Consider the following 14320-nt stretch of genomic DNA (forward strand, 5'->3'; position numbering starts at 1 on the left):
TAATAACTTATTTAGTAAAATTGTCTCAGGTAAGTTTGCCCCCTCCCCCAAAAAGTACCCTAGTTACTCCTAGTAAATAGAAATGTATTGGGGGAATCTGGGTCACAAATATCATGAGTACTTTACTATATAAATTCAGATATCCCTTTAGCTTCGGAAAAATTATGTTATAATATACATACATATTCTATATAAAATACATGTAAAATAACATAAGCTAATGCCAAGTGTATCTTCTCCTAGAGCAAAGTTGATTTGATGTCTTTTTGAAAATCTGCCTGGAGCGCAATCATAGGGTGCCGGATGACTTGAGTTTGGCTCCTATTGTCCTTTTAGTGTCTGATAATTCCCTGTCTAAACTTGGGCAAGTTATTTCACTTCTCTTTCCTTATTTGCAAAATAAGAGCTAGGTTAGAAGTTCTCTAAGGGCCCTTCTAGCTCTAATAATTCTGTTTCCTATTCGAAAAATTGTGTTTTACTAATTATTCCAGAAACTTTGTGTTTGTCATCTCCCTCATTTTGTCAAAGTTTAGCTTGAACCCACATAGACTTGTTCTTGTGACATGGGAAACAACAGAGGGAGGAGCAACTATCCTCTGGTTCTTCTCTGATTTTTTTATGATATGATCTTTAATAGTCTGGTCACATTCACTTTAATTTTATTGTGGCGTATTTGGCAAACTGTTGGTCTAAGCCCAATTTCTGCCAGAATTCTTTCTAGTTTTCCCAACAAGCTTATCAAATAAGAAGTTCTTTCCTAGGTAATTTATGTTTTCATATTCTCAGAAGTAAGTTGTAGCGTTGCCCAGTACATAAGAGAACTGGCCTTGTATTAGAAAGCTCTGAGTTCAAGTGCTACTTCTGCCACATCCTGTCTGTGTGACCTTGGGCAAGTCATTTGACCCTTCAGTGCTCTTGGGAATTCTCTAAGACCGTAAGTTGCATAGAAGCTGACACCTATATTGGTAAGAGTTTCTTTATCTGGAAGTTCCCTAACTCAGTGAAGTTATAGGTTTAGCCCCTATTCCTATTCCATGTAATATTAATTTATACAAAGGAAGTTAACTGATTGGGGTTTCAAATAGTGTGGCTTGTTAAATTGATAGCTTTGTTTATTGATGCCTTTTCAAAGTAGTTTAAATATTTGTTCATAAATATTTGGTCTGTGCATAACCAAATCTATGCCTCCGTCAAGATGGTTCCAAACTATCTATGAGTTCAGACAATTTATTTAAAGCTTAGTCATTCATTTGGGTGTTTTATCTGTAAGATACCTAACAATTGGTTTGACTAAATTGACCAGGTATGCTGTGTCATGCAGAACAGTGGTTCTTAGATGTCTATGTAGCATGGCTACCTCAGCAAGGCAAAATATCCTATGGATCTAGGTTGCCAACTTCTGTTTACCACTGTAAAAACAAACACACACTTCACCAGAATGAGATGTCTGGTGCTGCTTTTGCTGAGATGCCAAGAAGATGTCATGTTCTACTAAATATTTGTGAAACCTTGAACCAACTCTAAAATCTTTTCAGTACCACTGATTGTCTTCTTTTTTGTTGCAGATCCAGACTTTACTTACCTAGGAGGTATTTTAAATCCCATCCCAGGTCTAGTATTATATGTCACTTTTTTTCCTTATGACATTTGCGATGAGACTTATTTTCCATTGACATCATTTATGTGTCCCCTCTAGACTGCCAATTTGAACTCTCAGGAGCTGATGGAATAGTACGCTCTAGTCAAGTAGAACAGGAAGACAAAACAAAACCCGGACAAGCAGTTGACTGCATATGGACAATTAAAGCTACTCCAAAAGCCAAGGTACATGTATGAAATCAGTCATTTTAAGTGAAATACATTAATAATATGTTATATGCTACTTGGTTTAAATAGGCTGCTTTGGACTATTATATCTATTAATATGTATAACAAATTTTTTTTAAAGTCAGTTCAACAGATATTTATTGAGTACCTACCATTGTTATCATAAAATTGTCCAAAATGTAATGTTTGAAAGTTAAGGACTAATACAAATCCACTAAAACTTCTAAATTTGCGAATACCCAACTTTTTTTTTTTTTTGAGAAAATTGGGTTTAAATGACTTGCTCTGTATCACACAGCTGGTAAATGTCTAAGGCTGGATAGGAACTCAGGTCCTCCTGACTCCAAAGCCAGTGTTCTATCTACTACACCACCTAGCTAGCCCCCAGTTTTTAAAGTATAAATTAATGAACAGCATGCTCATTTATTTATATATATATATGGATCATTTATTAGATATGTTACAGTCTTGAAATTAACTCTAGTTAAAAATGTTTTTATTTCTAATTATGCGTTTCTTTCATTCATACTTCTAGGAATATGTGAGTAGTTGAAATTATATCTAACAGTATTTGTTGTCTCATATAAATCACCTTTTAAGAGCTTATGTATGTTATAGATTTTTCAGCAGTTTATCTGTTTAGAATGTAGATTGTCTTAAAGAAAGTCATTAAAAGTAGGAAGTTTATTTAATATTTTTAGTTACTACCATAGAAGCTAGAGTGTCTTTGCTCAATTGAATATATTTTGATGAGTCTTCATTTCAAACTGAAATGGTAATCAAGTTCCTTTTTTTTTTAATTTAAAGGATAAAATGCTAATGGCCCTCCAATTGCTGTGTGTTTTTAGGATGAGGCAAACTACTTAATCAAAATAAAGATAGAAATGTTGTCTTTATGATTGATGTTCAAAAGGCCAAAGAGAGTGAGATTTAATACTAATCCAACTAAAGTTCAAGAAACTAGAAAATGCCTTTTACAAGCACAAGAGTAAGAGCACAGAAAAATAAAAGAAAGTATATCCTTGGGGAATGTTAGAAGTGGAAGAGAGTACAAAGATCATTTTACAAGTGAGGAGACCGAGGCTTAAGGAGGTTGTGACCTGCAAATGGTTGTTTAGTTAGTAAACAACAGATCCAAGACTTTCATTGGGGCCTCTCAACTGCCAGTACAGCACTGCTGCCAGTATACTATTCTGTAAGGCAATATTTAATTCCATTTTTTAAAAATATAACACTGGCATGCTCGGCACATTGGGAGCTATACGAATTACCCTTTCATCTGTACTGATTAGCTTTATTCTAAGGATCTCTTTTCATTTCTATTTGTCATTAGTCATATTTATTTTTAATATTTCAATATGTTATGAATATTATCTGAATGTATATCCATAGCTAGGTTATAACTTTCAAGATTAGTTTAGCAATACTCAAGTAGAAATAGATTATCTTGTTCTCATGTGGCTTAACATGTGTCTTTATAACTAATTTCATAAGAATGATGACTCTAGCATTAACTCTGTTTTAGCACACTGGCATATGTTTACTTATCTTTGATAACAACATAAAACAAACATTTTAAGTTTCATGATTTTATTTGTTGATTTTATTCTAAAGTATAATATCTTGCATCACCTAATAATGGACACAGATAACACTTTTATGAAGATATATACCATTTTTCAAGATAATCAAAGTGCCTGTTGCACTACAAGATTATCATCTACCACCATCATGCATCAGAGTAGTATATAACGGTTCATTCACATTAAATAGAAACACAATATACCTAATCCAAATAAACTCTTCAAGCTACATTCTTTTAATTCATAGAAGTAATTTTTCCATTCCATTAAAATATACTTGGGGAATGAAATACCTACAGTTCTGTAATATTTGTATTGATAGATTCATTTGGAATTTGTGGGTTTGAGGAGGGATTGGTATGCTATCTAAAGAAAATAGGATTGTATTCCAATTAATCAAGCAGTGAGGAAAACATTGGCTATCTACTCCATTAAATCAAACAGAATTTGTTTTTAACTAAAGCATTTTCTAAATTAAACTGTCTATAAGCAAATCATAATCTGAGCTGAAGCCATGAGGATGATCTATTTATAGATTTTTAATCATATCATTCTATGTAATAATTTTTTGTAAGTTATACTTTAATGTGCATAACATTGAAACTGGTCAGACTGCTTGTCTGTTTCCAAGCATTTTCACATGTGCAAAAACTAAAGTACAAAGAGTTATGCCTGGCATAGACAGTAACAGAACTAAGACGTTCATATTCTTTTCTTGTAATGTATCTATAACCTTCCTATATTATTTAAGTAGTACCATTCAGAATTAAGAATGTCTAAAGTGGCAGAAATTCCCCATATCACCTGTACATCAATAAGAAAATCTTATGCCATATAGCCTCCTAGAGAACAAAGTAGAAAGCTCACAAACAGGATTGAGCAAAGAAGCAGGTATTTTAAGCAACAAAGTGTCAGATAACAAGCAAGATGTTAACAAAATAAAAAATACAAGGACGTGGGGCATTTAAAAGACTGCTAATAGCAACTACTTTAGTGTTACAGATCAAATCTCTTTCCCATCTGGAATAAAATTAGTGGGATCAAAAGTCAGTGGTTTTATTCAGTTCCACAAGGTACAAATACTGTGTTTCTGCAGTTAATCAGCTAGATTATTCTAAGGTACAAGCACTAAGTTTAATTCACTGCTCAGACTATTAATTAAGACAACCAAAATAATTAGAATACAGATTTCAGTGATTTTAGCAGTTGATTAGCCATTCAGTGATCAGAAGCATTCACTGCCCTCAACCATTACCATGTAATAAGGAAAATCAGTTGGCTTAGGTGAGTGATCAGTTCAGTGGAGCACATTGACATCAGGTCAGAGTTATGTATGTGAGCAACTTCAGTCAAAAGCAAATTTCATCTATTTCATTAACAGATTTATCTGAGATTCCTAGACTACCAAATGGAACATTCAAATGAATGCAAGAGAAACTTTGTTGCAGTGTATGATGGGAGCAGTTCTATTGAAAACCTGAAGGCCAAGTTTTGCAGTACTGTAGCCAATGATGTAATGCTTCAAACAGGAATTGGAGTGATTCGAATGTGGGCTGATGAAGGTAGCCGGCTTAGCAGGTTCAGAATGCTGTTTACATCATTTGTGGATCGTAAGTAAAGAATACATTCCCAAAAGCAAAAACTGTGTGAGAGATTTTTCATATTCTTTGGACAGTCTTATATATGAGCAGATATTCACTAACTGACCATCTAAGAAATCTAGATGATCAATATACCAAAAATTATTTTTGACCTGGTGTGATTCCACCAGCCCTTATATTATTTTTTCTTACTATTTGTGCATAGGAATCTGACATATCTAAAAGTGATGAATCATGAAAGGTCAGTCAAACTTATTAGGGTGATTGGCTCTGATATTGGATTGATAAGAGTATTCAAATCAACCCACTAATTCTGTCTATTCTCTTTAAGCAAAATTTAAAATCCCAAATGTCTTACGAATACCTCACAAGGTTTCACTGACATTATAAATAGATCTTTAAAAATAATGACATTTCAATTAACCTTAACATTTAATGTTGTCTGGTTTTCTTTGGGACTAGGCTGATAAATCTGCTAAGGATGATGATTTTCTATAGATTATTAGCTAAAAAAATAGATTGGATAGAGTAAAAATTTAGCTTATGCTATGCCAAATTATGTTCTATAGCAAAGAATGTGTAATGAGGTTCTATCATATTACATTCTCATCAAGGAATGCTGGAATGAAGTGGCATATAATAAATCAGAGAAACAAATACTAACCTCTGTCTTCTGCCTGTTTCATGAAGATGGTGTGAAGATGAACTGCATAGTTTCTGTAAAGCTATTTGAGCCTTCAGAAAAAATAAAGTTGTATATAAATATAGGTCTTGTTCATGAAATTTTAGACAATAAACCATTTTTGATTGGTAGCTTTTGCCTTCATGTGATACTTCTTCATTAATAGTCACTTTGGGTTTAGTAATTTCATGTTGCTGCTTTATGATTGTATATTTATATGGCAAAACATATTAAAATATGTCTGAATTATTAAATCTGGCAGTTTAAATAATCCCTTTGAATTGCCACATGGTGATTTAGGCTGTGATATTTCTGAATAAATAGTAAAGACAGGATACAACAACCTGAACTAACCAGTTCTGTCATTAATACATATCTTCATTCAACAAACACTTACTGAGAAACTATTATATTTTAAGGCATTGTATTCAGCATTGGGGGGGATCTAAAAATGCAGATGGCACAGACCCTACCTTTAATGAGCTTTTAGTCTAATGGAGGGTATAAGCCATGTATATAAACTATAATATAGGGTTGAATCATTGGAGTCCTGGATTAAATTGAAGAGTTCCCCTCTCAAATTCCTAAGATTACAGGGAAGCGGGTCATTGTTCCCTAATTCAAATTGCTTTGCTCTGGGGCACATTTGTCCATGAACCTAAATCCTGGATAGCTTTCTTGTGACTGAGTGAGGCTCTGTTCACTATCCATTAGGCACAATTCTTCACTGTTTCCACAGTGCTATACACTGAGTTTAACAATGTCCATGATACAGAATTCTTAGACAATCCAAAATTTATGTATTTGTGAGAGCCTAGGTTTCCCGTAGCTGATTGTCCCCTTAGAGCTTACATTCACCACCAAAGTATTGCTATAGCTCATACCTGTGTTGATACTTATAAAGACCTAACCCAGCCCAAAAACAATTTTGAGGGGATAAAGGGGGTTGGGGGAACAAGTTTCCCTGCTCAAGGAGGAAGTCTAATCCCAAATGATCTCCCAAGACATGTGGGGCTCTCCTCACATATAGATCTGAAATTTGGGGTTCCCTGGAGGTCAATCCCTTGCCCCCAAGTGAAAAGCCAACTTCTCCAATAAATCACTGCAGTACTTAGAGCAACCCAAAATGAAGATCTAGGGTGAAGCTGGGGTTGATGGGAGAACAACCCTTTACTCTCCAGGAAAAATGTCAACAGATCAAGCTGCTCCCCAGAAAAAGAAAGGAAAGTACTTGGGATTTCTAGGCCTTAGGTCAAATGCACACTATGAACATGGAGTCCATAAGGATCCTGGAAATGTTATCTGGACTCATGCCACAATCAGGCAAGCAGTTCTGCTCAAAAATAAAACAAATGTTGATGAGCCCTAGAGATATGTGGGGCTCCCAAAAAGGAATTAGACACTTAGCATTAATTGGAAACCACCTCAAACAAATTCAGGAAAGCCCTCAAAATGTGTGGCTCCCAGAAAGGTATGTGGTACTTGAGGACAATTGGAAATCAATTACTCAGGTCCCTTTGGCTTAATGAAACAAATAGTAACTAACTGCCATTGATAAATTCAGATCATCTGGCACAGATGGACTATTTCCTTAGGTATTTAAAGAATTGGGGGGGGGGTTGATTGCTGAGCCACTCTCGGTGATCTTTAAAACATCATGTAAGGATGAGGTACTGCAGGATTAGAGGACTAATATTCTGATGTCTTTTAAAGGGGTGAAAAATGGAGTTCATAAATTATAGGTCAGTAACCTTGACTTCAATTCCTGGCAAAATTCTAAAATATATTATTTAAGAGAATTTATTAACAAACAGAAAAGGAAGTTATGATCATAGAGTATGGTTTCATCATGAAGATGTCATACTAAACCAACTTTATCTTCTTGTTGGACAAGATCTCTAAACTAGTAAATGAGGAAAATGTTATAGATGTAGGTTACCTTGATTTTAGCAAAGCCTTTTGATAATATCTCAGGCTATTCTTGTGGAAAACATAAAGAGCTTTAAATGAGCTAAATTATAGTGTATTTAGGTTCTGAATGGTTAAATGGCTAGACCTAAGGAGCAGTCATTAAGAGTTTAATGTCAGATAGAAAGGAGGTTACCAGTGGAGTCTCCCAAGGATCTGTGCTTGCCCTATACTATTGAACATTTTTATCAATAATCTGGATGGCATTCTTATCAATTTTTCAGATGACACCTGGGAAAACATTGAACTGGATGATGAGTCAGGATATGAAAAGATCTCAACAGGCTAAATTTGGACTAGATTTAATAGAGACACATAAATGTAAATCTTATGCTTGATTTTAAAGGAATTCTAATTCACAAGTACAAGATAGCGGAGATGTGACTAGAAAGAAGTTCTTCTAAAACACCTGCAGAGCTTAGTAAACTGTAGACTCAATAATTGTCAACAGTATGCTATGGCAGACAAAAACTAATGTGATGTCAGACTTAATTAAGAGATGCATGATGTCCAGGACAAGGGTGCCAGACAGTCCTGCTTTGCTCTGCTATGGTCAGACGACAACTCTATTATTGTGACCAGGTCTGAGTACCACACTTTTGAAGGACACTAATAAACCAGAGAACATTCAGAAAAGAATATCCATGATGGAGAAAGACCTCAAGATCATATCTTATAATGACTTCTTGAAGCAAATGGAGATGTTTGGCCTAGAGGAGAGAAGATTTAGACAGAACATGGTAGCTATCTTCAAATGTTTGTAGGGCAGTCATGTAGAAGAAGGCAGGAATTAGGCTTGTTCTACTTGGGCTCACAGAACAAAATTAGAAATGCTAGGTGGAAGGATCATAGTGACAAATCTAAATTTGATGTAAAGAAAAACTTCCTAATAATTAGAGCTATGAAAAATGGAAAATGTGCTATCCCAGGAAGTATAGTGGTATGGAAATTAATTACTTGGAACAAAATAAAATACTTAAGTGTATTGACCTATACATTAAGCCTTACAACTTTTTATAGGTTAAAAAGAAAAACCTTTTAGTAGGGGCAGCTAGGTGGCACAGTGGATAGAACATCAGCCCTTAAGTCAGGAGGACCAGAGTTCAAATCCGACCTCAGACCAAACACTTGACACTTACTAGCTGTGTGACCCTGGCCAAATCACTTTATCCCAATTGTCTAAAAATTTTTTTAAAAAACCTTCTAGTATAAAATGTGCCCTTTTGCCCCAATAATTTTCTTAGATAATTTGGCAAGATTTTGATGCATATTCCTTAATTCTTTATCATGAAGTCACATTTTAATTACATTGAATATTAAGCAATACCTCTACAAACCCAGTTTTCTAAGTCTTAAATCAGACAAGTTACCAATCCACTGAAGCACATTTATCTCCATTTTTGAGATGTATTACTTAGCATTCTGTGATGTGTGGCATGGTGCAAGATCATGTTGTAGTATTCAGTCTCCATTTGGAAATTTCTATAATTCTGGAACAATTCTTCTCAGTTTACCAATATATTTATCAGAATGAATCATTCCTTCAATGGGCTCAAGACATCCAAGTACTGAAATAAAAATCTTCAACACAAACACAGAAGAGAATGACTCCAAAACATCCACAAGCAATGCTTCAGAGAAAAACTTAGCTAGACAAAGCAAGAGTTTTTCAAAGTTTAAAAATGTTTTTATAAATGGAATGAGAGCACACGGAGGAAATTTTTGGAAAAGAAATGAGAACTATGGAAGAAAGAATTGAAAAGGGAATTAATAGCTTGGCACAAGAGGTTTAAAACTTTGCACAAGCAACAAACTCCTTGAAAATTAGAATTGGCCAAATAGAAGCCACTGGCTTCATGAGACAACAATAAATATTAAAACAAAGTCCAAAGGCTAAAAAAAAAGAAAAAGAAAGTGCAAACTATTTCATACAAAAACAACCTGGAAAACATTAAGGAGAAAAAAATTAAGAATCAGTGGATTATATGAATGCCATGACCAAAAAAAGAGCCTAGATACCATATTTCAAAAACATGTTAAAAGAAAACTGCCCAGTTCTCTTGGAATCAAAGAGCAAAGTGAAAATAGAAAGAATCCACCATTCACCTCCTAAAAGAAACTCTCAAATGAAAACTCCCAGGAACATCGTAGTCTAAATCAAGAGCTTCCAGGTCCCCCTACCAAAAAAAAAATATGACAAGCAGTTACAAAGAAAGAATTTAAGTACCAAGCAGCCACAGGCAAGATCACACCTGATTTGGCAGCCATTGCTATAAAGGAATGGGGAATTTAGAATATGATATTCTGGAAGGCAAAGGGTATAGGCTTACATCCAAGAATAACTTACTCAGCAAAACTGAATATAATCCTAAAGGGTAAAAAATGGATCTTTAATGAAATAGAGACTTTCTAAGCATCCCTAATGAAAAGACCAGGACTGTGGGAAAACATTGAAATTCAGACACAGGAGTAAAGAGAAACATAAAAAGGTAAACATGAATGAAGAATGATAAAAGACTAAACAAGGACGAACTGTTTACATTCAAATATGGGAAGATCATAAATGTGTCCCCTTTGATTCTTATCATTATCAGGGTTCATAGAAGCAGTCCAAATAGACATGGCCCGGGAGCAGTTCTATTATGTCTTGATGATCTTAAGAAAAGAGTGGAAAGAAAAGGAAAGAGGAATACACTTGGAGGGAACGTGTAGAAAAGGAAAGTTAGGGAAAATTATCTCAAATGGTCACATATACAAGTAGACATCTATTACAAACAAGAAAGAGTGGGAAGTGGCTGACTCTTGAATGCTACTGTCATCTGAACTGGTCAAAATAAGGAAGAATAAACAGAGAGAGAGACTTGGATAGAGAAATATATTTCAATAGGAAAATAGGAGGGAAAGGCGGAGAAAATAGAAGGAAGACTTGGTGGGGGAGGGGCATAGATTAAAAGATGGAGTAGTCACAAACAAAATAAACTCTAAAGATGTACAAAAATATTTATGGCTCTTTAAGAGGTAGCAAAGAATGGGAATCTGAGGGGGTGACCATATGAAGGGGAATGTTATGGAAAGTTGGTACATAAATATGATGGAATACTACTATGTTGAGCACTTATCAGTATTGACCAATAAGGATTCCAGAGGACTAATGAAACATGCGGCCCAACCTCCTGATAGAGAAGTAAAGGACTCAGCATGCAGAAAGAGACAAATTTTTGGACATGGTCAGTGTAGAAATTTGTTTTGATTGCCTATACATATTCATAATAGGTTTTGTTTTTCTTGTAGTCTCAATGAGGGGTGAGGAATAAGATGACGGATAACATTTTATTGGTAAATATTTTACAATCTAATGAAGATGTTCAGATTTTACACTTACCTGGACTTCTTCTTTCAATGGTTTTGGGAAGGTCTTAAATGAAAATGTGAGTTTCTTCAGTAAAAATTACCTTTTTCTAATCTTTAGCACTCCAGTTTTTGTGTTATCTTGCCCATGACAAACATTTTTTCTTCTAAGAAAATCTTAGCAGATTTTTTTTTATTTCTTGTCATTGTTCCAACTTTACTTTTGCCTTTTTTATTTTTTTTGGTGAGGCAATCGGGGTTAAGTGACTTGCCCAGGGTCACACAGTAAGTGTTAAGTGTGTGAGTCCATATTTGAACTCAGGTCCTCCTGACTCCAAGGCCAGAGCTCTATCCACTGTGCCACTTAGCTGTCCCCTGTTCCAGCTTTAAGGAGCCTACACAATGTAAAAAAAAAATTGCAACTTCTTAAGGTTCCACGTCCCTGAGAAGGTTTTTGGTTGTTTTCTGAAGGATTGATCAGACTTTTACAGCGATAGTTTGTCAGTTCTTGGCATTGCTTTTTGGTTTTGACTGCATTTTCCTTTGCACTTCAGGGCAACTGATAATGTTTCATTGTAGGCATCAGTGATTCTTGAAAGACTTGACTTTCTCACACCAGCTATTGTAACATTTCTAACCTCTAACAGTCATTGAAGCATGCTGTTTAAGAGCTATACCTTCTGGGGCCACTAGGGGGCGCAGTGGACAGAGCACTGTCCCTGGTTTCAAGAGGACCTGAGTTCAAATGCGGCCTGAGACACATAACACTTACTAGCTCTGTGACCCTGGGCAAGTCACTTAACCCCATTGCCTAGACCAAAAAAAAAAAACAGAGAGAGCGAGTGAGCTATACCTTCTACACATTCCTTAGAATAATATCCGTTCTTTAAAAACACAATTGAAAAGACAACAAAATAAAGCAATGAAATGTTTATATGTCATGCTTGCATCCAGCATGCAAGTGATAGAAAGCTATACAAAGGTGGGAAGAAAGCTCAGTCTGGCTGAATGTGGTCCAAGTCAAATGTTCTGAGTCAACTTCATATCAGCAGAAACATACACAAATGACCAATCCCATCACAAAATGAAACTATGTACATAAAAAAATTGATTATTTCAAGTATTTCTTATACCACTGTAATAGCTTCTCTCCCTTCCCCAAAGTCTAGATAACCATTTGTTGTGTATGTTGTAGAGGGAAGTCTGTTTTCAGGGCTGTCCTAGATAGCCATTGGGTCTCCTTCCAACTCAGAAATTCTCTGAACTAGTAGAAAATAATGCTGAGAATGGAGGTTGGGATAAAGTTTTGGTAGACCTTGAATGTCAATTTAAATAAAGTATTCCAATTTTATTCAGCAGGAAATAAAGGGCCACTGATGATTTTTTAATATATGACTTATTCTTTTTAGTAGACGATTAGAGATGTATATCCAGCAATGGTGTGCAAGATGGATTGAAGGAGAAAAAAGCTGGACAAGTTTGAGACTTTTGGAGTAATCTAGACAAAAGACAATGAGGTCTGAAATAGGGTAGTAGTAGTGGGAAGCAACAGACATTACAGAAATAGAATTGACAATAGTCAATTAGTGGTTGTAGGGGAAATGGAAAGGTAGGAGGTAAGCAAGTTAACTTTGAGGCTTCTAGTCAAGGAAAATGGTGGTATCTGTAGAATGGTCAGGAAGATCAAGGGGCAGAAGCATGTTTGAGAGGAAGGAGAAGATGATAATTTGGATGTGGAGACTTTGAGCTTAAAGTGTTAGTGGATATATTTGTGTATTTGTGTGTGTGTGTGTGTGTGTTTGTGTGTATTATATATGGAAGATTCAGGTGCATATGCTAATCAACAAATTTAAACTCAAGTTGTCAGACTGCTACTGATTGAGCATTTGTTTGCCTTCTAGCTTTAAGCTCTTAGACTTTTAACAGAATAATCAAAGGACCAGAAAATGAATCAGGTAGGGTGCATAGTAGCAGGGAAGAGGGAAAGAGAGCATGCAGTGTAGATCAATAGGAAATTTCACGTATTTTTATGAAACAAGACTTCCAGTTTGAAAATCTCTGTGTGATAAGCACCTTTCAGAGCCCTAAACAGTGAATTTACATGCTTATCATTATTTTCCAGTCATTGAGCTATTTTTAGACTTCTCTAAACTGTTAATGATTTGTAATTGTTACAAATCCATCCATGAAAACAAATCAATATTTCTGAAGAAGTTTATACAAATGGACTAATTCTGCATGACAGATTCACTTCATGCCTACCCATTGCAGATTGCAGATGTGACTGAAATAGCATAACTCGGCTAAGGGGACAATGCAGAATAGCAATCAATGTTTGGCTTCTTCCCAAGTACAGAATACTAATATACACCTGACTCTAAGAAAGGACATGGTATTAGGAAAATAATTTCTAGGACTAGAACTGTGAAAGCAGCAGAAGATATTTTCATTAAAATAAAACCCATAAATATGATTTTTAGTAGCATATAGCCTGAGGGCCCCCCTGAAGACCCAATTGAAGGGCATAACTATCTCTCAGCCTTGTTGCCACATTTTGTGACAGGGGAACTAAAACAGAAACCCCAGCTTTACTTTGCCCCCTAATCTTGTGACCCAGAAATCAGTGGAAAGGAAAAATAGGGAGTCTTGAGATTATAAGGAATGAATAATATATCACTGTCATTGGTGTTTGCTGGTAGTATTTATTTATATTTAAATATGGACTTATAACTTAACCACAATATATTTGGTTTGAGGTGAAGCATCAACCTCAATAATTAATGTTGTTCATCTTACAAAAATTAATGCCACCAACTGTAGAGTCTGGAAAGCATCATTGTGATTCTAAAATCCCCAGATTCCAACAAAATTTGCAAAGAATATATAATGTTTTTTAATTATTCTTATAATTCTCAGAGTGGTTAAAGAGAATTATGCATTTAGGATGCTGTTCCTCCCAATATGTGAAATACAGTGCAAAAAAAATTAAGCAGAGAACCACTCTTAAAGGACAAAAAGAAAGAATAGCCCAGATCAAATTTATTTGAGATTGTTACACATGGAAACTGGATGCTAATGATGGTTATATCACCAGGGCCTTGCCCCATAGTAGGTACTAACTCTATGTTAGTTAAATTGACATAAAAATTCAAAGCACCAGGAAGATGTCCTGCTGTGTTACATCCTCAATCAGCACATCTTGGAAAACAGCTTCTTGTCTCTTCATGGAAAGAAATATTTTACATAGTGAAAATAAAATTGGGTATAATTAAGTAACAGACCTGTTATCCAGACTGCATAGCATAATTTTT

The 14320-nt window shown here is 35.1% G+C and overlaps 1 protein-coding gene across 2 annotated transcripts in view; it reads left to right on the plus strand.

The window, feature by feature from the left end:
• Positions 1-14320, plus strand: part of NETO2 (neuropilin and tolloid like 2) — a 37792-nt gene that overhangs the window by 14339 nt on the left and 9133 nt on the right. For both annotated transcript variants that reach the window (XM_020985107.2, XM_020985108.2), the window contains exons 5-7: positions 1566-1610; positions 1697-1824; positions 4792-5020. In XM_020985107.2, the coding sequence (XP_020840766.1) occupies positions 1566-1610; positions 1697-1824; positions 4792-5020 (402 nt within the window). The remainder of the gene's footprint in view (positions 1-1565; positions 1611-1696; positions 1825-4791; positions 5021-14320) is intronic.

This window comes from Phascolarctos cinereus, unplaced genomic scaffold (assembly GCF_003287225.1).
Source record: "Phascolarctos cinereus isolate Bilbo 61053 unplaced genomic scaffold, phaCin_HiC Scaffold_2;HRSCAF=192, whole genome shotgun sequence".
Classification (NCBI taxonomy): Eukaryota; Metazoa; Chordata; class Mammalia; order Diprotodontia; family Phascolarctidae; genus Phascolarctos; species Phascolarctos cinereus.